This window comes from Daldinia decipiens, assembly GCF_022478715.1.
Source record: "Daldinia decipiens strain CBS 113046 unplaced genomic scaffold F4813scaffold_65, whole genome shotgun sequence".
Taxonomy (NCBI): Eukaryota; Fungi; Ascomycota; class Sordariomycetes; order Xylariales; family Hypoxylaceae; genus Daldinia; species Daldinia decipiens.
In genome coordinates, this window is record NW_026054608.1 from 1 (window position 1) to 20,989 (window position 20,989).

At 47.6% G+C, this 20,989-nt stretch overlaps 6 protein-coding genes across 6 annotated transcripts; 1 reads left to right on the forward strand and 5 right to left on the reverse strand.

The window, feature by feature from the left end:
* Positions 1-17: 17 nt before the first annotated feature.
* F4813DRAFT_377554 (MFS general substrate transporter) lies at positions 18-2,382 on the reverse strand. Its single transcript, XM_049245248.1, has 4 exons — positions 2,123-2,382; positions 1,327-2,066; positions 1,146-1,272; positions 18-1,087 (listed from the first exon to the last, which is right to left on the reverse strand). Exons 2-4 carry the CDS (start codon positions 1,754-1,756, stop codon positions 115-117), a joined length of 1,530 nt encoding a protein of 509 aa, XP_049094509.1. The 5' UTR covers positions 1,757-2,066; positions 2,123-2,382; the 3' UTR covers positions 18-114.
* An 859-nt stretch (positions 2,383-3,241) lies between these two features.
* On the reverse strand, positions 3,242-5,761 carry F4813DRAFT_377556 (MFS general substrate transporter). Its single transcript, XM_049245249.1, has 5 exons — positions 5,320-5,761; positions 5,144-5,251; positions 4,866-5,079; positions 4,124-4,727; positions 3,242-4,070 (listed from the first exon to the last, which is right to left on the reverse strand). The coding sequence occupies exons 1-5, from the start codon at positions 5,554-5,556 to the stop codon at positions 3,560-3,562; spliced, it is 1,674 nt and encodes a 557-aa protein (XP_049094510.1). The 5' UTR covers positions 5,557-5,761; the 3' UTR covers positions 3,242-3,559.
* Positions 5,762-5,841: 80 nt separating this feature from the next.
* F4813DRAFT_377557 (permease for cytosine/purines, uracil, thiamine, allantoin-domain-containing protein) lies at positions 5,842-8,507 on the reverse strand. The gene is made up of 4 exons (XM_049245250.1): positions 8,155-8,507; positions 7,787-8,100; positions 7,115-7,723; positions 5,842-7,048 (listed from the first exon to the last, which is right to left on the reverse strand). Exons 1-4 carry the CDS (start codon positions 8,282-8,284, stop codon positions 6,413-6,415), a joined length of 1,689 nt encoding a protein of 562 aa, XP_049094511.1. The 5' UTR covers positions 8,285-8,507; the 3' UTR covers positions 5,842-6,412.
* Positions 8,508-9,016: 509 nt separating this feature from the next.
* Positions 9,017-10,281, reverse strand: F4813DRAFT_383918 (putative transaldolase; the record flags this gene model as incomplete). The annotated part of the gene is made up of 5 exons (XM_049246000.1): positions 9,017-9,410; positions 9,474-9,705; positions 9,784-10,039; positions 10,097-10,140; positions 10,206-10,281. The coding sequence occupies 5 exons, from the start codon at positions 10,279-10,281 to the stop codon at positions 9,017-9,019; spliced, it is 1,002 nt and encodes a 333-aa protein (XP_049094512.1).
* A 1,164-nt stretch (positions 10,282-11,445) lies between these two features.
* Positions 11,446-17,060, forward strand: F4813DRAFT_377563 (uncharacterized protein). Its single transcript, XM_049245251.1, has 3 exons — positions 11,446-13,861; positions 13,919-15,429; positions 15,494-17,060. The coding sequence occupies exons 1-3, from the start codon at positions 11,764-11,766 to the stop codon at positions 16,646-16,648; spliced, it is 4,764 nt and encodes a 1,587-aa protein (XP_049094513.1). The 5' UTR covers positions 11,446-11,763; the 3' UTR covers positions 16,649-17,060.
* Positions 17,061-17,542: 482 nt separating this feature from the next.
* On the reverse strand, positions 17,543-20,273 carry F4813DRAFT_394562 (mRNA triphosphatase CET1; the record flags this gene model as incomplete). The annotated part of the gene is made up of 2 exons (XM_049247582.1): positions 17,543-18,229; positions 18,288-20,273. The coding sequence occupies 2 exons, from the start codon at positions 20,271-20,273 to the stop codon at positions 17,543-17,545; spliced, it is 2,673 nt and encodes an 890-aa protein (XP_049094514.1).
* Between the last annotated feature and the right edge of the window lie 716 nt (positions 20,274-20,989).

Genomic DNA, 20,989 nt, shown 5'->3' on the forward strand with positions numbered 1-20,989 from the left:
TTGAATTAATTATAGACATGCGAAGTTGTTGATTTTGTATGGGAAATGGGTGGCCCCCACTAGGGTGGCCCCAGTAAGGGTGGTTTGACTTATTTCAACCAGTACCGGCTCTGCCTAGACTTCGATTTTCTCTGCGCCGTTAACTTTAATAGAGTCCGTGATGGATCCAGCATCGACAGCCTTCCCAATATCAATACAGATGTTCGCACCAGCAGGCCCAGCGCGCTCGAAAGATCTGCCACGCTTCTCGGGACCTAGCGCAGCTGTTACCGCAATACCGACGGCGACGATTGCGAGCGCAATTCCCATAGTTGGGCCGTACCCATCGACTAACTTTCCGCTCTTGCTTGTAACAAAATTGTTCTCGGCAATAGCATTGACGATCTGGGCTGCTGGCGAAGATACCAAGTTGCCTAGCTGATACGCGAGGCCTGGAAAGGTAGATCGGTAGGCAGGCGGTGACAATTCGTTGAGGTGAATAGGGACTACGCCCCAGGCTCCCTGTACAAAGAATTGAATCGCAAATCCAGAAGCAGAGAGTCCTGATTCCTCTGAGGGCAGGATCCAGGCCGGGACAAGGCAGCAGCTGATAAGCGCGGCACCAATGATGGCTCTACGACGGCCGATAAATTGAGAGAGGTAGCCAATAATAGTGCCGCCAACACAAGCTCCCGTGTTCATGAGGATACTGGCACGCGTAGCAGCATCGTTGGGGAGCTCCTTTGACTCTAGCATGAAAGTCGTATAGCTATCCTGACTAGTATGTGCGTAGTAATTAAACCACGTCATCAGAAAAATGCAGTATACGCACATACGCCACTCCTTAGCGAGCATCGCTTTAGTTTCCTTCCAGAAGTCGCCGGCTGAAATGTGATGACCGGTAGCCTTAGCCTCTATAAATTGGTTGGACTCTGGGAATAAACAGCGTAGGAGGCCAGCGCCGATAGAAAGGCCAGACGCAATCCAGAAGACGGTCTTCCAGGTATCCGTGCCACCGCCGACACCTAGATTCGCGCACGCAGCAAGAACATACCCAAGAGCGTAACCTTGTTGCAGGATACCACTCATTAGACCACGTGATTCTGTCCTGTTAGATGGCCTATTAGCATTATATACTTGGGGGTGCAAGAAGTCCTATATCATACGGGCAGTTCTCAAGAGCCATGGCCACGGCGTTGCCATACACCCCCCCCATAAATAGGCCGAAGAGAGATCGCACAGCAAGGAACTGCTGAAACGTGGCGCTGTAGATGGTCGCAATTTGCAAGAGACCTAGTTAATCGAAGTGTCAGCCCCTCGGAATTGATTAAGGGGTTAGAACCTTACCAAGAAAAATCAAGTTGCCAACCATTGGCCATTTTCGACCAAACCGATCGCCGAGGAGGCCAAATACGGCAGCACCAACAGACCTCAAAAGCAGTGTCAAGGTGATGGCAGTAGTGATGTCAGTCTTGCTACGCTCGTAGTAGTGCGATAGCTTGACGGTTTGGATCGCCAAGGCGTGGAAGTCGAAGGCATCAGCAGTCCACGCGAATAGACCTACAAGGAAGTAAATCCAATCCCTCGCGCTCAAACGCATAAAAAGCGAAATGGGATTTCTAAGCTTCTCGGGGGACTGCCATTCCGTATGGGATTCGCCCAGCTCGTTTGTAACAATCACCCTTTGTTTCCATCGAAAAAGATCGCCCCAAGATTGCTTCGCCGTCGCGAATATGCCTTTTGCGAGGGGATCCACGGACTCATTACCAACTGCCATTTTAGGTAGAAGAGCACGACTGATTTGCTGAGCTCTTTGTAGGTCCGTAGGACTCAGGAGAGGCCACTTACTTAGGTCGCTAGCGTCTTCAAGAAGACGTAAACTTCACGGCCTTCGAGCTTGGAGCATACCAATTTAATATGCCGAGTATAGTCTCCAAAGGGGTTTAGATAAGAATAGTGGATGGTATGTCGGGTATCATTTTAGGTGGTATTAGTGAGTCCTCGTTTAGTAGTTCCAATTGCGTCGTGGCGACTCCATTCATTATATGACCTTATTCACGCAATGCAACTCGGTATAGTAAGCATAGGTGATTACAATACTATAAGGGCGCTTGACATCGATCTTGCTAACGAATGGAAATAGTTGAGTCGTACTATTAACAAGTGTTCGCTTATCCAGAGGCAAAAGACGGGCGTGAGTTGGCATGGTGGGTAGGCTAAGAGTTCGAAGAGGTAATTCCTCCTGTATAATAAGTTTTGTGTCGGGATTTTAGATGTAGATTGTCGTAGCTAGGTTGGAGTTCCTTGCGGAACAACGAAGTTGTTTCTATACTGTTTGGGTCCACCTTGTGACATCTTGATCCCTCGTGTAATGAGTTATAGACGCTGTAACTCATATGGCATGATAGACCCATGGCTATTTACATGAGGTAGCAATTCAGGTATTTAATTATCAACCAATACCTAGGTAAATGTAGGGTTACATGCAGATAGCCTAGAGCTGTGGCAGTTCTAAAGGAGCCATCTAAGTGATATTGAATCTCCATGGGCGCAGAAGTATCTCCGATAGCTCCACAACACATAGAAAATAGAGGGAACTGGAATTTCCGCGGAAGTCTCGTGCATAAATTACCATAACACAAGATGTTCATAATAATAAAAATAAGTGACCAGTTAACCCCAGTATTTTCTTTATGAATTGTTGGGAAATTCTAGATTTTGCGAAGCTATATAGACCGGACTATAACACAATCATGAAATATTGCAATATCGGAACCTGTGACCTGCTTTAATGCTTGTCAGAAGCCAGTTTGTTCGAAAGGTCCTGAGAAGCTCATGAAGCGGTGTCATAATATTGATATTAAGTAAACTCGACTATAAGATCATTATATGCATCTTACTATATTATATGGCCCATAGAACTTTCCTAATAGAACACAGCATTATGTTTCGAAGCTAGACGACGAGGCGGTCTCTTTAAAGTGCCGAAAAAATCACAATGGGATTCACATGGGCTGAAAACACACAATATACGATAGACCCGTTCCCTTAGGAAATCTCTTTGAATAGAAGTTTCATACGCAGAAGTGACATGATGTTGACTACACTATGGTTAACGATCATCCTTCCAGGAATCCCGCAAGAAATAGAGTGAACTTCTACTAAGCGAACAAGGCTTTAACCTAGGCGCATACTGATTTAACTCATAATCATGAACTATGTTTGATAAAACATTTTCCTTCGATGGATTTATAAAGAATTTGCTAAATTAGACATGGGTATATGGCTGCGATGCTCGAAATTAAGATAGACCAATATTACTGTCGTCTTACTTTACATGTCTTAAGCAACTACGAAAATCCTTTTCTGGAGAAAAAAAAGGGTTGTAAATAGCTAAGTTAGGAAAGGGGTTAAAGAATCATGCTGTAATAAGAATTATATAGATACCTCAGGTATCTAAGCCTAACTAAAATCCATAAACACAATCCCAAAATGCTAATTCAATAAAAAAAAGAGCCGTTTTGGTGGCCTTCAAATACGTAGGTAAGTATAAGCATTATATTGTCGCCCAAAATCTTTCTTATCGTCTCTCGGCTCTCCCAGCGCATTCTGGACGTCGTCGGCTTTTCTTTTTCTCGGCCTGTGTCTCATGTACCTCCTCATCGGTCATCGTACTGGACGATTCTAATAAATGCGGCGAAGGTTCTGTACTAGGCGCTGCAGACTTATCCCTTTCGATTTGCTGCGCCTCCTCCTCGTCAGGCTTCTTGGAGCCGGTGGATGCGAATCTCGAGCGGGTGCGGATACGTCCGCCATACTTATAGAAGGCGAATGGAATCACTGCCAACAACGTGGCGATGCCGCCGATTAGGGAGCCTCCACCCCCAACACCAAGCGCTTCGAACATATAGTTGGTGAACAAAGGTGCTGCAGCACCGCAAGCCGAGCGACAAACGGTATTTATTGCGATAGCCGACGCAGCGTACATCAAATAGGAGTCGACTAGATAATTCATATACCCGACAAATATAAGCATGAGCGAGGTCGCCAAGAATACTCCAGCTATCGTTGGGACTATCCAATGAATGGAACTGTAAAATCTGTCAGTATCGGTCTAACATAAATCATATGCAGTTTGCCTTACTTGAACTCGGCGGTCCATGCGAACCAAAACATGGTAGCTGGAAAAAGAACGCCGCCAATGAGAGCCAGAGTTAACCTGTCCTCAGGTTTTAGAGATATCCCGTTCTGCATCTTTTTAGTCTTATATTTGTAATCGAAGAAAACGACGATAGCACCGATGAAGGACCCGATCACGGTTCCAATCAAGGGTAGCTGGCCAACCCCAGCGTTCCACCCTCGTCTCTGCTGGAAGACTATTGGGTATATGGTGAATAACATGTAGAGCAACATGTACACGACAGACATGTATACAGCACATAAGAAGGAGATGGGATCAAAAAGGATAATCCACGGTCTCGTGAGAGCCACTCGATAGATCCCTAATAATGAGCGGTCACTCTCCTCAACCGGGGCCTTGACATTTTCGTAACCTGGGATCTTAGCCTTCCTTATGCGGCGAGCTCGATGGACTAATATGATAGGGCCGAAGGTCTCGGGGATGGTAAACATAGGTATCGCCGTAGCGCCGCCGATCCATAGCAAAACATAAAAGATCCATCTCCAGTTCTTCGTAAGCTCGAGAAATCCTCCGGCAACTGGCCCGAGAGCCGGTCCTACCCAAATCACTATGATAATATTAGCCATTAGCTACGACATTTGGGAATTTGAACCGCAACTTGGAAGCGATAACTCTTTCATCACAATCAAGATGCTTTAACTTCCGAATCATGTTATAAAGGAGAGGGTAGCTAAACGTTACATACTGCATGAGAAAGCCGCCATCATAAATCCACGCTCAAGGGGGCCCCATAGGTCCGCAATCACGCCCGGGCTATTGCTGAGCGGAGCGCTCACGAACGTGCCTGTGAGGAACCTGCCGACAAGCAAGCTTCCGAAATTGGGTGCAAAAGCACAGAGGAAATTGAATGCGATATACAGCAAGAAGGTACTATAGAAAATCCACCTTCTTCCGTAGAACTATTTAAACCGGTTTGTTTAGCCCTTAATTCACTCTTAGGGGTAATACCTTGGGATTTCATACCTCCGATAGGGGAGCAAAAATAAGAGGACCTGCGCAATAACCGAGGAGGAAAAGGGTTATAGTGAGTCCAGCCGCTTCTTCCGAGATGTTAAACTCTTTAGATATGCTCTACAGTACATTGCGTCAGTTATGCCGATGCCACGATATAAACATGACTGCAAGAAAACAAGACTTACACCAAAGCAACCAGAAGGGGCCGATGATGCGAAGGTGGCATTCACAACAAGCAAAACCGAGCATATTGTCACGTACCAACGCCTAGGGTTAGACCAGTTATGTGGGTTCTCGATATCGTCAGGTTTGAAATCGATATGCCCATTATCATTTAGGTACGGTTGTTCTTCGAATTCCAGCTCAGCAGTCTTATATGGCTTTGCCGTAGCCCGCGACAGGATACGAGTAAGCCGTCCCATGTTAGTCTATTCCCGATTCTACTCTCTGATATCTGAGGTATGAAGTATTTGAATAGGACATATTAGTAGGCAATTGGAGAGGATCAACGATAATAATAAAAGAAAATACGATGAATAAAGCAAGCTGAAAGTTCGCGTTTAATATTAAAGGCGATATTATGTACAAGACAGGTAGCGTAGCACTGAGACGAGGATGACATCATTGAGCCAACCTTGGTAACTACCGATGTGAGATTTCATATCGAGTGTTATTACCGGTGCCCAACCCCTAAAGACCGAGATAACTCCACATATTATCAATCAAAATTACTAGAGCCGCTATGATGTATTACATATGCCTATGGTATTGTTCCTCGAGCACCGGGGATAAGGCATATCCTGACAGCATACATCCGCTATACTAGACGTGATCCGGAAATAAGAGATCACTATACACCCCTCTTCCTCCTTTAATTAGTTCTGAACACCTTTTGGAATTTCGCATTTGTCAACAACATAGAAACTACTCGAGTACCTGACTCACGTTGGGGAGATTCAAACACTGATTACAAAACACTACAAAAGTCATTAGCTGGTCAGCTAGTTGTCGCCATAATCTTAAACATATACGTAATATCTAGAATTGTGTGTGCCTTGCGTTGAAAAGGAAAAAAAGAGAAAAAAAGGGGGGGAAAGGAGAGGACGCTCAAAAGATGGATCCTCTTATTCACGTCTATTAGAATACCTTCGAAATCTAGTGACGTCTCGTTCAGGAAATGTTAGATAAAGGGGTTTATTCGGACGATTATGCAAGATAGTTGGCCATATGTCTATAGCCCAACATAGGCACCACCCACGTATGACGAATTCAACACTTTTACAAGAGAGTTGCATTAGACGCCTTGATATTCTCGGATGAAGCGGTGGCCAAACCCTTCTCTGCTCCCACATCATCCTTCCCCTGCGCCTCGATAATAGTGTCGTCTAGATCCCAGATCATACCCTTTAATAACGTCTCCTTTGCTGGTATGGCGTAGTTTAGTGCCACGTAAAGAACGGCCGAAGTTACGAATCCGAACAGGAAGTTAAGAGTGTAGAGATTAGTAATGCCATCGTTAATATGAACAACTTGGGGGCCGCTGATGCTCAGGCCTAGCCCGGGTAGAAGAGGCGCGACGGGCACGATGAAGGCGACCGCCGCGCGCCAGTTACATCCACCGACGTAGCGATAACGACCATCCGGATCATACAGGCTCGGTATGTCGATCTGCCTCTTCTTTACAAGCCAATAGTCAGACGCCATGATGCCAGCTATCGGCCCGAGGAAGACGGCATACCCGCTCATGAAGGCGAGGAAGGTCTGCGCAGAGCTGAGGATCTTCCACGGCACCAGCACCCAACCGCCGATAAGCGCAGCGACAATGCAACCTCGTCTTATATTAATCCAGCGAGGTAAAAGAACGGTCAGGTCGTTGGCTGCCGAGATCGAATTCGCGGTAATATTTGTTCCAACCTATTACACGCTACCTTATTACGAAGAGCCCCTTATAAACTATAACATTAGGCTGTTGTAACGTACCTGTGCAACATACCACGCGAGGGCGGCAAAGAAGGCGGCACATCGTCCACCAGAGCCATAGTCGAGCCAAATAGCCATGATATCCAGGGGATTCCAGAGGTAGTCTCCGCTAAATACTTTGCTCGCGGCCGTTGTCACAATACCTAGAACGCCACACAAAGTAAATATATTAATGGGCATTGCTAGGAGTTGGATATATTGACCCCTGGCCGACTTCGCATAGCGAGTGAAATCAGGTATGTTTACAGCCAAAGTGCTCCATTGACCTGCCACGCTCGACATGCAAGTCAGCCATAGCCAGGCATATTGTCGTTCGTCAGCTGTTGCTCGCAAGGCAAAAATATCACCACCTCCTCCAGCCCTTTTAATACACCATCCCATCGTTGCAATGGCAGCTACCGGAGCGGCCAATAGTTTGACCCAGAACAGAGGACGTAGCTTGGTAGGGTGGATAAGGAGTAGTGGTAGTTGAATTATCCAAAAGAGAAAGTAAGAAAGCATCCCTTGCGTCGTGATGGCGGCAGATTGGGATAGTTGGTTCGGAATGTCGTTGTACGACGGCGCCCAGGCACGCAGCATGATCGTGATGCACTGAGCTCCGTTTGCGCCCTAGATGTTCACGTTAACCTGTGATGCATTCCATTCGAGAACCATCCTCGCTAGCTTCTTTACCTGTATACCCAGCCAGAACATAGCTAGAATGGCCCGGCTAACGATGCAGAAATATCTTAAGTAGTAACCGAAGCTACTAGTCGCAATCACGGAGAAAGGCACATGAAGTTTAGCGCCAATGGCGCCGTTAAGCACAAGAGGCACGGCGACGCAGAAGGTTCCCACTATCATGATAGGAATAGCTTCACGCCAACTCAGGCCTACTGCGAGAATTGCAGAGGCCGTCTGCCATGTAGCCAAATTAATCGTGTCGGTAGCCCAGTAGGCCAAAATCATCCACGTATTCCACGTCTGATCCTCGATGGGCGTCGGGTCTAATCAGCCCGCATTAGTATTCAACACGGAGTATTCCGGACAGGCAACTCTACCCATATCACAATTCGTCCATACGTGTGACGGGGCCAGCGCTCCAGTCTGCTTAGGAAGTTCCCAATAGTGGAGGGAGGTAAACCTCCTTTTGAGCTCAGCGGCCGACAACTTCCTTGAGAAAATAACCATCTTGCCAGACTTTAATGCTTTCAAGATAGCAATCGGCTCTTGAAGCAGGAGACGCAAACCAGCAGCTCTGTTAAAGGTAAACTTATTTTAGGTAACTACAGGTGAACTACTCGAGGTAACGCTATAACGCCGTAGATATATACCTACCTAACCTACAGCATCGTGGTCATACGGAACGATGTCAGATAAGAAAGCTCCAAGATGCAAGACAGCCAGCCTCCCGGCCATCCTAGAACTATCCTGGAATGTTATCCCGGAATCCAATGAGGAACGAGTACCTTATCAATCTCTCCCGATTCACGTATCTGGGCGGCCATGGAAATTTCGCAAGCCGAAAAGCAGTTAGATTGCTCAGGTGCAGCTTGACCATCCATCCTTAATATCTTAACCTAGATGTGTATGATTTATGTAGCTACGGTACCAACGTGGATCCTACGTAGAGGTAGGTATTAGATCCGTGGAATGTCTCGGAAGAATGCAACGGCAAGATAACAGGGATCAATTTCTGGCCCGTATCGCAATCAAGATCCATCTCCTAATGTTGTTAGTGTACGCTTTCACTAGATGGAGTTCCCTAGGTTAGGTTTTTAGCTCTTAATCGTATTATTGTATTTTATCCATCTTTATTATTTTCACCACGACGTCGACTTCTAGCACTATTTCTAGTTGCCGATGTTACCCAGCACAACATCTCTAATTCCTTAGATATCTACGATATCATGTAGAAGGCCTTTATCGTCGTGTTAGACCTTCTAAGCCATCCTGCTTCTCACAGAATATGTTGATAGCTTGGATAATCTTGACTTCACCCTTACCCTCCTGGCTCCGAGTAAAAGCTAAGCGCCAAGCACTCTCGTCTTCGACTATATCGCTATAATCGCCCGCCTCTTCCTCTACTTTACCCTTAAAAACACTCCCAGTTTCACCTTTCCACGGGTTAGCTGGTGTATCCGCCAACTTAGTCAACAGATGCGGCGCAACGGTGATATGGTGAGCGCCCGCGAGCTTCATGACTTCTTGGATGGACGTCAAGCTAGCGGGTAGAACCTGGGTCTTGCTCCCGATCTTCTCGTAGTATCGCTGAGCAGAGCCGCAGAAGTCGAATGCTTTATGCTGGTCGACGTAACTAGATGTCGCGCCTAGATCAGCTTCCATGTACACTCACTTGGTGTTACCGGGTAATATATACTTCTCGTCAAAGTGCACTCGCAGCTCATTGATGTACGGTGCGATGTAGGTACAACCCACATGAGCTGCTAGAGCAGCCTGTTCAAGACAAAACATGGTCGTTGCTAATGTGGAAATGCCTTGGTTTTCCAATTCGCGACATGCTTGTAATCCTTCCCAGGTGGATGGTATCTTGATACAAACCCTTTGGGCGTCGTACGCTGGGTCCAGATCCTTAAATATCGCCACGATGCCTGGCATAATAGTTTCCATTAGCGATTCGATCACCACAGTTCAACATCACCTCCGTCGCGCTAAGGATGCTCACGTACGCTTCGCATTCTCAATTGTCTTCTCCTTATTATAAGAGTACTTTGGATTTGTCTGTATATGAGAGTATCCCTTCAAGTAAGGTACTATTCTCAAAGCCAGTTTCACCATCATAGTCTCTACTGCCAGCTCTGTTACAGCCACGTCCGGGTATGACGAACATTTCGCCGACGCATAGTCGATGGCATCTTGAATCAGTCCGGCGTGTAGAGGCTTTCCGTCTTGGTTAAGACGTATCAACTCGTGGTATGCGATCGCCTTGTATGCTTTTAGCCCCTTGCGTCTCGTAAGGAGATTGCTCTTAAACTAGCTCACCTGGTTTGACGTACAGTCCACGAACGGACCAAGCTGCCTTGGTACTATGTTGATGAGCTTCTAACTGCCTTCTCATACAGTTCACCCTAGTTATCGGTTGATCACTCACCTTCGATATCAAAAGTATCGCAATCCACCGCACTGTACGATCGCAGTACATCTAGCAAGCTCTCCGGCGATCCCATATTTCACTCTGCCTAGCGACAGTCAACAGCAGCAGTTGTTTAGTTTCAACCAATCGCTACTTATAGTATAAAGGAATGATAATTAGGAAGCACGATCTCCCCACTACATACTTGGCTATTGAATGTTTTAATACTGCCTATCCTCGGCTCAGATACTCCAGAATAAGTTTTATGCTTGCATATACGGACCAGCGATCTCGGACGAGGTGGGGGAAACGACTTTCTATAAGAAAAAAAATACCATTTGCTATTATCAGACCATTCAAATCGCGGAGATGTGTCTAGTAGAAACACGACCAGCTAGTAGTCTCAAAATGGAGCTTGATAGGACACAATTATACCTAAAGAAGACAGTCAATAGGTCATGAGCTCTTAACCCCCTCGTCATAATTATTCCTATTACCAGCAAGCTCACATATAACCAGTTAGAAGCTCGGTCGTATTAACCCCGGATTAGCTCGTCTAAACCCCTCGGCCGACATCCGCCAGTAGATCTAACGACGCCGAACCTGACGCTATTTACTAAAGCGTGACAACAGATATAATTTTAATATAGACGTTTAAGACGAGAAGGGACTACACTAAAAATAGGACATTGTGCAATGCGATGGAATGCGACCGAGCTCCCTTACGTGCAGTTTAACTATTCCGCGGCATGTAAATGCGTAGAGCACAGCGAATTCGACTCGTGGACAGTTCCAAAAGTACCCGAAGGAGAGTCCTCAAACAATATAGGGTATATAGAGCTAGTATAACTTATCACTGAGCCCAGCTGTTCCACATTCGACCAAGTGACTTTACCTTAAGGGCGTTATATAAGGTAGATCTGCATCACAATTTAGGTTGTATAGCTATAAAGAATTGTCAAGAACGCCCACTCGTGATCAAAGTAATGTAATGTAATGTAATGTAATGTAATGTTATAAGAGTCCTGGCATTGGCCTTCCTGTGACCCCTTTACTGAGACATCATCGCCAGGTATCGACGCATCCGGAAAAGGTTCCTGATATTTTCGTACTACCAAATATGAAAGACTCTCGAATGTATACCAACCGAATAAGGCTAAAACAGGGTCTACATCTTTTGTCTTCTCGTCCAGTCCATATGAGGAGTGGGTTCGATAGCCGAAAAGAATTGGAATGGAATGCGTCCGTCTGCGAAATTCTTTTCTTCTCGATGCATCGAAAAGCAGGAATGCTAGTTCAGTTCTCACACTACTAAAATAGGATACTTGGTGAGGATTTACATGGCTAAGAGAACCATCTTTGTCCTTTCTAAATAGCAATTCAACCATTTCCTCCTTCTCTCGTCACTTAACTTTTCTAATACGCCCTAAGACACGCCTTTACATTACATTGCGATACGCCAAGCTACACCAGATGTCGTGATAATAATCTCGTAATCGGTATCCATCTGTTATTCGAACGGGCAACAAGCCCCCTTCCCCTTCTTTCGTAAAGTGTGATCGTGCGTGTTGTCGCCATGCAGAGTTACACAACCACCGCCGTATATCAGCAACCATCTCAACAACCACTCCAGCCTCCAGTCCCGGAGACAGTTCCGCAGGCAGTTCCACAGGCAGTACCTCAGGCAGCACCTCAGCCAAGGGACTACTTCCAACGCACTCCGCCGGTCTTTCAGTCGAGCGGCTTGGCAGCTAAAGTGCCCTTCGAACTTCGAGCAAATCCTCTCATCGATAGGAACCATCGGGATTTTATGAGGATAGAACGATACTTCTTTACGTTACTCCGTAACACCAATCTTACTCTTCATGAGATACTCGATAATACATTTGAGCCTCACGAGATTAGCATCCTCGAGCCAGCCAGCCATCCGCCGGAACTGGTTAAGCTACAGAAAGCAAACTCCATTCGTTATCAGCAGATATTAGATACACGCTTCAATGGCAACGTCCCTACACTACAACTCAAGTTAACTTTTCTCTATTTCGGGTTACCAATTGCTCCAATGAAGCCAGGGTCGTCTCAAACGTTGGTGATTACAGACCTAGACTTTTTAGAGGACAAGATCCAGATTGCGACCGACCCTCTCGGGTTCCTAGACGAGTACGCCGAGAGAGCGTACGGCGACCCTCACAAACATGTTCCTGATCGTCATTTTCTTCAGCTTCCGCTAACACAGGAGTTTACGTCTTTACGTATCCGCCCTCAGCCATATGAGGACATATCGGCATTGAGACTACGCGGCGGCGCGTTGCCCTCGAAAATGGACTGGGAACCGGAGGGTGATGACAATTCGGATCCAGCCACCAGTTCTGTAAGGATTTTTGGATACCAAGGGTCGATTCTAGTCGAACCTGACTCCTCAGCATACGAAAGTTTTGTCGAGGCCGTAGACCAGCTCCTAGGAATGAGATACAAGTACAATTATTCCATAAGACTCCAGATATGGGACAAAAATGGCTCCGACACCAAGCCTATCACACAAGCAACAGGCATGATCTACCAGAAAAACAAGAGACCTAGCGGCGTCGGCAATATATATCCATTAGTTGAGAAACTATTCAGCCAAGACAATAATGATAGGCGGTACTGTGGTTTTGTATCCTTCGACAAGGAGGAATCTCCCGAATTCTACCAGCCATCCCAAGAAGTCGATCGATACGTTGTTCGTGTGTGGGATAATGATAGAAAGAACATGGCATATATGAAAGTTCCAAAGTCTCTACTGTCAACCCACAAACCGAATCAATTCAGCTATGAATACTTGCGTGCCATGCGGGTACTCTTCCCAAAAGCTCCTCATACGTATTTCAGGTTCTCAACGAGCGGTGCGGAATTAACGTATGGACTACTCGACCCACCTCCTGTAGCCTGGGATTCTGTTATCGAACAGCATAAGAAGGACAAATTACCTCTTCTAGCTTTTGGCAGAATTGAGGTACCAGATGATGCCGTGCCTGTTTTCATACCGGGGTTCCACTCCTACGACACCGACTTTTCGGGCAGATTACCGGTAACCTCCTTAAGCAGAGACGATCTTAAATTAGACGGAGGGGATAGCGACACGGTTGGGCTATCGAAGCTGATTAGCGCGGTGAATGCCGCCAACCCATTCGCGATCAGCCACAAGAAAAAGATCGGCCTCGAAGTCTGGATTCCGGGAGATGGATTCTTAAACTCCTCGATTTCCGGCCGGTTCATCAATTTCGTGAGTACCGAGATCAATGAGCAGACAATATATAACTGGAAGACTGCCGTGCGCATATATCAAGGGCCAAGAATCCATGCCGAACCTGGAAAGATAAGCATCGTAGCTCGACCCGTGTTCAGCACTTATACAATTAGTGCGAAGAACGATGCCAAACGCCATTTCTCAGTCGATCTCAATGATATAAAACTATCAGAGTTTAAGGAAGAGGTCAAGTCTAAGCTATTCCCCAGATATCAAGCAACGTCGAAGAATCTAGTTCTACATCTAGTGCAGTCAACTTGGTCAACCAACAAGATCGACTTCGCCGTCAGTGTAGATACTGACGAGGACGGGTGGAGATGGATTGTGAGACATATCACCGAACCGGACATAACCATATCCCTTGAGTATTGGGTCAACGACTGGGGTGAGTTTCCAATAGGTCATCTTCGAGAATAACAATAGCTAACATACAAAATAAAAGACATAGAAAAGGTATCGACATGGGGACCACGCTACGACACTACAGAGCCCTTCACGCTAACGTCGCATTTCGATTCGATGAACAAATATTTTGCGCCGTATGACCCGCCAGTACAGCGATTGTTTAAAGGGTCAAAAAACAATTTAGATGGTGCCGCGAGGGCACAGAGGCTAAGAGAAAGGCTGTTCTGGGATAGCACAAGCATGTTCGCCAGTCCGACTAAGCCCGCATTACCGCTTCAAGGCCCGCCTATCGAGACTCTCATCAGGACGGGACCCAACGTGCCGGCGTTTACCACCGCGATGCGGACTCCTAGTGAAGTAGCCCGACTCGAAAGAGAAGTTCACACGCTACGGGGAAATATTCTCGACAGAGTTAGGGAGTGCCCTTATAAAGACTGCGGGCAGGTTTTCCGCTTCCAAGATGGGAGTGAGCTCGATCGACACTTGCGAGAGGATCATACTACTCTCCAGTGTTTCCTATGCGACAAAGAAAAACACCTACTCCGGTTCTATGATACCCAAAGTATAAGACAGCACTTTCTTGACAAACACTATAATAGCATTAAGGGGGAGCTTCTCGAAGTCTCTGGGGGCCAGAAGCACGATACAGTGGAACACAGACATTGCAACCGATGCGGGCGTGATCAGACCGTCTTGAACAACCCAGCCGATCAAGCATACCATGCTAGTGTATGCAGGGTTGGCCCGCGCAACCATGCGGTATTCTGCGGGTTCTGTGGACGTACCAAGGAAAACGTGTCGGAAGCATGCGAATGCGCCAAGTTTATGGACGAGGAGTCGGCGGAAGACGATACAGTAAACTGCATAACTTGCGGTATCGAATACGATTCGACCATGAGTCGGTCTTACCGCGACCAACACCGCTACCACTGTAGGCTACCTGGTGGCAGACCAACCGATTACTGTCCCGGCTGCGGTATAGGTCTCGCCGACAAGAACGAGGGTGAAAAGTCGTCGCATATGTCTACATGCACCAGATCACCACTGCCACACGACAAACCTACTTATCCCTCGGGTCATGAAGTGCCTCCAGACACCCCTTCTAAATTTTCCGATGCTTTCACCCCTCCTCCTGACGACAGTAAAATCGATCCTCCCCCTAAGATTGAGACAAAGAAGCCTATTCCGAGCGAACCTGAACGGCTTAAACAAAACACCCGTCCCAGCCCGCACCAGGATGCTGTTGATGCTGTTGATGCTGTTGATGCTGTTGATTCTGCGCCATCGGAAAATATAGGAGATCTTCTTGACGCCCTAGGTCAAAACGAGCCTTCTATCGAGCCTTCTATTGAGCCCAAATCAGCGGAACCGACCTTACCATGGAGAGAAGCAACAACATCGGACCCACTCCCACCTCGTCGATCCCGTTCTCCTCCGTGGGATGAATTTCTCGAACCGCAGTCGGGACCCCGGGCGTTCTATCCGGAAGCCGACTGGAGATGTTCCCGATGCTTCAGGGCTGCAGGAAAAAGCATGGATCAAATAGAGGTAAGTACACGCCCCGACGCACCTGAGATTGGCGCGGTATAAACTCACACTGAAATCGTGATAGATGCACATGCACGAGAAAGGGTCTTGTAGAATCCGTCGCACCTTGGGCACGACAAAATACGGCTCCATGCCTAACCGTAGCGGATGGATCCTCCCCGACGAGAAATTTGACTTTAGGGAGGCATATTACAAGTTTGTCAAAGAATATCCGGCATACAAATACACCATGTTCCCGGTGCGCGAAGAGAGTATCAAGTCGGTCTGGGAAGACCCCTACACCCTAGAAAAGGCGACCGGTTCCATTGAAGACGACCCGAACCACAGAGGGCCGAAGTACATGGAGGCTCGGAGCGACGAGCTACCTTGGCCGCCGTATAAGGGCCAGACAATACCATTAAACGAACCGGAACCAAATTCACCAAAAGTTAAGAGCTTCGTACCCGCAGACAACGAGAAATTAGGAGAAGCAAACAAAGACGGTAGTAAAGGCACCGAAGGGCTTGACGACGAAAACCTAGCCGATCCGGAAGAGCTAGATAGTAACTCTAAGGTCACGACCCCACCCGAGCACAACATCCTGGTGTCGACGGAAGAAGATGACAGCAGCCCAGTAACCTCTTCAAGTGAATCAGATAGATCAGACAGGTCAGAGCAGTCAGAGGAATTAGACGAGGAGTACGATCCGACCAAGCAACCGGCTGAGACAGGGGACGAACTGGAGGAGGAATATTCGGAGAAAAGCGCCGTGGAAGACCCTATTCAAGAACTGGAAACAGTTTCGCCCGAGAAGTCTAAGAAGCGTCCCACACCTGCAACACCGCCATTCGATGCTGAGGACCGTACATCATGGTCGTCTGTTAAAAGGCGTACCGGACCATCGCCTCCAAAGGCTAAACCCGAACATGTTCCCGTTAATCTTGACCCGCCTTCGCCCCATGGGATTGACTATGTTCCGTGGATCACCCCGCAACAGATCGATTCTTCTCGGCCGGAAAATAAACGTATTCACTTACCCGAATGGGATCCCGTCATTTCGGTCCCCCCTATCTGGAAGGAGATGGACGAGCTTGCCCGAACGTTTGGACGGGGTTCCCAGCCGCCGCTTATGAAACCATATATATCCAGTGTGTCACATTTTAAGCGATCTGCATCCGGGCCACCTTCAGCCAAGCCCCAGACCCGGGGGAGAGATTCCTTTAGCAAGGGAAGGAAATAAAGAGGTAGATGCAATTTATCATCCAGCAGGAGGAGGCGAAATGGAATTGAGCTGGAGATGCGCGTGTTGATTAGAGAGAATGGGATGTACAAGAATAGAAGCGCACTCGATCATTATGGCTTGGATTTACAGCTTGGATTTCCTTTTTGTCTTTGAGAAGGGGGGTTTAGCCGAACCCAGAGTAGCTAACTACCTATCTTCCTCTCAGTTTATAGTTAGCCCTTCGATAGCAAATGTGTCAATGAGTAGGTAGTATTCTGATTCGCAGGTTGTCTTTGCGTGGTATCTCCGCGTAATATGTTATTCGGTACCGTTTACGTGGACTCTCTTCTCAATAGAGTGGTGTTTAGACTCGAATTTCCATATTGCTACCTAAATAGATCATATATTGTGCTATTCGCTAGCAACTCGATATCTAACTTCTTAAATCGTATATCAAATCGTCTAAAAGACAAATGCTACTTATTTCAAGGACATCGATCTACAAGCTTCGCCAGAGCGATGAGAGCGACGGCACCACTACAACATCACGCAACTCATTAACCTTAGCAAATACTTGCGGTTGCATTTTAGCACGATAGTTCTTAGGTAAAATAGTAAAACAGTGCATCTCTCTTTTCGATTCAACACGCCACGTTATCAACGTTATTGGTCTATATGACCCCGGCCTGATCCCCGATGTCCAACCTTGAATTGGTATCATGTTTTGAAAAAAAGGAAAACGAGAATGCATTCGCGTAGCCTAGAGCATTTCCTACTAGCCTTAGAAAATAGACAAAGTAAAATAGAATGACCACTTCCAACTTGCAAGTTATGTAAAAGGTAGGTAGTTAATGGTAGACATGCCTCATTCGCAACAAAGAGGCGTTTATGCACAAATCCCTTCTGCCGTAGCTAAGATTGATTATGATGATGCGGCGGTGGGCACCGTCGCGCTAAGAGACGTACGTTATTAACGAGGCCGTCGACTAGATCTTCGTATTTATTCGGTTTCCTTTGCATGAGCATACGTCCATGCTCAATTAGATGACGCGCCTCCAATTCCACCTCGAGCTCGTGCTCCTTTGCAGCACCAGCAGGCGCTTGGCAGGGTTGGCTACCTGAGGTCGCGGGTCCCTGCTTCACCTGCGTTAAATCGACCTGGTAGAATCCGTGCTTATAACTGAGTCGATCCTTAATGCGATCCGGGGGTCGCTCCTTGTTGGGGTTCTGGCCACGTTCGATCTCTTCTACCGGGCCGTCCCAGTCCCATTCTAGATTGATACTTATACGGCAATCTAGGGGTAAGTGAGGGAAATGTATGTTTAAATCGGCAATTCGAGCCTTGACGATCTTGGCTAAAACATTGTTGGCATTCTGTTCGTGGGTGGTGACGCGAGCTTTTATGGGCGCGTTTTGCTGCAGCAGGCCAGAAATGCAGGCTGGTACACGTTGACGCATATGGGGCGCGAGTTCGTAAAATCGATCAACCTCTCGACGATGTACGTAGTGTACTTGCACGCGAGAGGCTGCAGTATGGCTACGAGGGAAAGAGGACTTCACCTGCTCGTTCAAGAATTCATTGAGCTCGCGATGCTGGTTCTATCGAAGGGGTTAATTAACAGGCCAACAAGATTAGACAAGCAAGAAACCAACTTACCTCGGTCATGGAGCTGCGAAATGCAACCCTAGTGCCGTCTAGCACACACTCACCGGCCCTTATTCCAGGAAAGTAGATGCGGTCATTGGTCATCTTGTCGATGATAGTACCGAGCTTGGCTTCGATCTCGAATACCGCGCCCCGGCTATGGATTTCTTCGAGATGGGGGAATTGAAGCACGTTGATGCCTAAAAAGTCAGCAACCTCGCGACATACGATATTCTTTGGTGTCTCATTCCCAATGCTAGGCTCCCAAGGGAACGGTTGGCCATTGAATGTAAAGGGGTCCTTAGCAACCGCAGGGGTAGGCTCATCTGCTTTAACCCCAGCTACAGATCGTACTGTTTCGGGTGAGGCGTGTCGAGAAATATGATCTGACTTCACGTGTCCCCCGGCATCGTGTTGATTGTTTCCGTTGGCTAGCCCGGGCGCGTTGGTCTGTTGGCGAATGTAATGTTTTAGAGCAAAATTACGACTCGTTACTTTGGGTTGATCGCGGTCTCTACCATTCTGCGCCCAGATCGGCGGCCTGTCGTGTCGGACACGTTTTCGATGCGGCGTCATGGGAGATACTGACGGCTGCACTACAGCAGCTAGCGAGACAGCACGGTTACCATTTAGCTGAGGAGGCGGCGGAGCCTTCCGGCCGTTCTCAAGCTCGTCGGGTCCGAGGTCTCTATGCTCTAGTTTTCGTTTCGCAGGAGCGCCGGCGTGTTGAGGTTCCATGATACTATTAACGATAGGAGCTTGTGGAGGACGTTGGGGATTGTAAGGATTTACGTCGCTGCTAGTAGAAGAAGGGCGATGGCCACCGTTGCTGGGTAGACTAGGAACACGTGTTTTAGGTGAGACACTGACGCTTCTATCACGTTCACTCCGAGACTGTGACCCGCGGTGTTCGGCAACAACGTCGTAGGTGTTGTGACTGCTGCCACTTGACATTCGTTGGATAGGAGCCGGAGGCGGCGGTTTAGGCGACGTCTGCACCGGCTGAGGAGGGTAGGCAGCAGAAACAGTAGAGGCCCTTTTTTGGTACGGACTGGGAGGCTGCTTATAACTTACGGCAGGCGATAGTCGCGGAGGCAATGGTTGCCCCAGAGGTGTTAGAGGTTGGGATGGTTGGCGTTGGTGTTGGTCAATGAGAAGCGGATGAGGATGTATAGTCGCAACAGGACTGCCTTGAATATAAGGGGGCCCATATGGAGCCGATTGGCTATGCGCAGACGTGGGCGTAGGAGTGGATTGGATCGAATGGGATCTTTGATGTAAATATTGAGAACTACCACCGGGCGTACCTACAGGAGGTGTTTGTGGCAGTGGCTGCGCTTGTTGCTGGCCGTGTGCGTAAGAAATGGAACCGTGTTGTGGTTGGGGATTGTTGTAACTATCACGAGAATAAGCACCCACAGGTGCACTCGGACCAACACCCGGACCAACGCTAGCACTCGGTGGGCCGTATTGGTGTCTTTGCACAGGGCTCACGGGTGGCTGCTGCGTTGGAGGGAACGGATAACCTCCGCTTACAGTACTAACGGACGAGGTAGGTGTTCGTCGATAAGGCGACGGTCCCGATATTGAAGTGCTCCCTGGTGACCGTAAATCGTGAGAGCCCGGTGGCTGGAGCGGAGGAACAGGTGGCCTGGCGGCAAACGCGTTCGTCGGGGGGTTATATGAGGTTGGGGATTGGTACGGGCCAGTAGAACTCGGAGTACGGCTTGGAAGATGAGGAGGGCCGGGAGGAGGATATTCGTGGGGATGTTGGCCTGGCGAGGCGCGAGTTGAGTGGCCGTAGTCTCTAAATGACTGAGGGTGTGGACTAGCTTGAGCTGGCGTCGAGGGCGCAACGGAATTCGAGTTCGAGATCGGGTTCGGGGTCGATATAACAGACGGCGATGTTTGTAAAGATGTTTGTAAAGATGGTTGTTGAGGTTGCTGTTTTTTTAATGCGCCTCCGTCTGGTCCGTTTAGTACGTCGCGTAGATCCATCTTCGCGATGTTCGCTGTTTGCTCTCTCGATGATAATCTTCCTTGTTGGTTTTGCTTTCGTCTCTTCTTTTTCTTCGTCGCACACTTTTCTTTTTCCTACACCGGACGATCGAGTTCGCAACACATATACATATACACTTATACCACTTACACACGCATGCAGCCGATAATATGTGCGCGCGCTATCTGGGCCTCTCCTCTCTCCTCTCTCCTATCTCTTTTCTAACTCTTTAGCTCTCTTCTTCTCTGTCGCGCGCGCGCACACAATTACTCCTCGCTCGTACTCAAGCCGGCGTGCTCTAGCGTTATCGATACATTCAGGTGACAATATTCGATTATTTCGGACGAGGCAATCAATGCGACGGAATGTCGATGATAGCCTTGTATATGTTATGTAGCATGTAAAAGTCGGTGGATGGTGCAAACGGAGGAGATGTCGGTTTATCGGTTTATCGGGTTGGGTTGGATGTCCGCGCTTTGGAGCCAATATCGCGAGAAAAAAAATAGAATATCAATTTTGCATTTCCACCCTCTAATCGGATCTACCCCCCTCAGATAATAACAATTACCCTATGTTGCTAAATAGATATTATAAGAATTATGCGCAACAATCGACGGCGGTGATAGAATTGACTGATGGGTATTATTCCTAGTTGTACAAAATTGGTCGAATTATAACAAAGATTAGTTCCAGGGATGAATGCGAAAGCGTGCGT

Coding starts and splice junctions, on each gene's coding strand:
- F4813DRAFT_377554 (XM_049245248.1), bottom strand. CDS start 1,756: ATGGCAGTTGGTAATGAGTCCGTGGATCCCCTCGCAAAAGGCATATTC. Junction 1,273..1,326: donor TGGCAACTTGATTTTTCTTG/GTAAGGTTCTAA, acceptor TCGATTAACTAG/GTCTCTTGCAAATTGCGACC. Junction 1,088..1,145: donor ATGGCTCTTGAGAACTGCCC/GTATGATATAGG, acceptor GCCATCTAACAG/GACAGAATCACGTGGTCTAA.
- F4813DRAFT_377556 (XM_049245249.1), bottom strand. CDS start 5,556: ATGGGACGGCTTACTCGTATCCTGTCGCGGGCTACGGCAAAGCCATAT. Junction 4,728..4,865: donor GATGGCGGCTTTCTCATGCA/GTATGTAACGTT, acceptor ATATTATCATAG/TGATTTGGGTAGGACCGGCT. Junction 4,071..4,123: donor GCATGGACCGCCGAGTTCAA/GTAAGGCAAACT, acceptor CAGATTTTACAG/TTCCATTCATTGGATAGTCC.
- F4813DRAFT_377557 (XM_049245250.1), bottom strand. CDS start 8,284: ATGGTTATTTTCTCAAGGAAGTTGTCGGCCGCTGAGCTCAAAAGGAGG. Junction 7,724..7,786: donor TGTTCTGGCTGGGTATACAG/GTAAAGAAGCTA, acceptor GTGAACATCTAG/GGCGCAAACGGAGCTCAGTG. Junction 7,049..7,114: donor TCGCGTGGTATGTTGCACAG/GTACGTTACAAC, acceptor AGCGTGTAATAG/GTTGGAACAAATATTACCGC.
- F4813DRAFT_377563 (XM_049245251.1), top strand. CDS start 11,764: ATGCAGAGTTACACAACCACCGCCGTATATCAGCAACCATCTCAACAA. Junction 13,862..13,918: donor GTATTGGGTCAACGACTGGG/GTGAGTTTCCAA, acceptor ACAAAATAAAAG/ACATAGAAAAGGTATCGACA. Junction 15,430..15,493: donor AAAGCATGGATCAAATAGAG/GTAAGTACACGC, acceptor AAATCGTGATAG/ATGCACATGCACGAGAAAGG.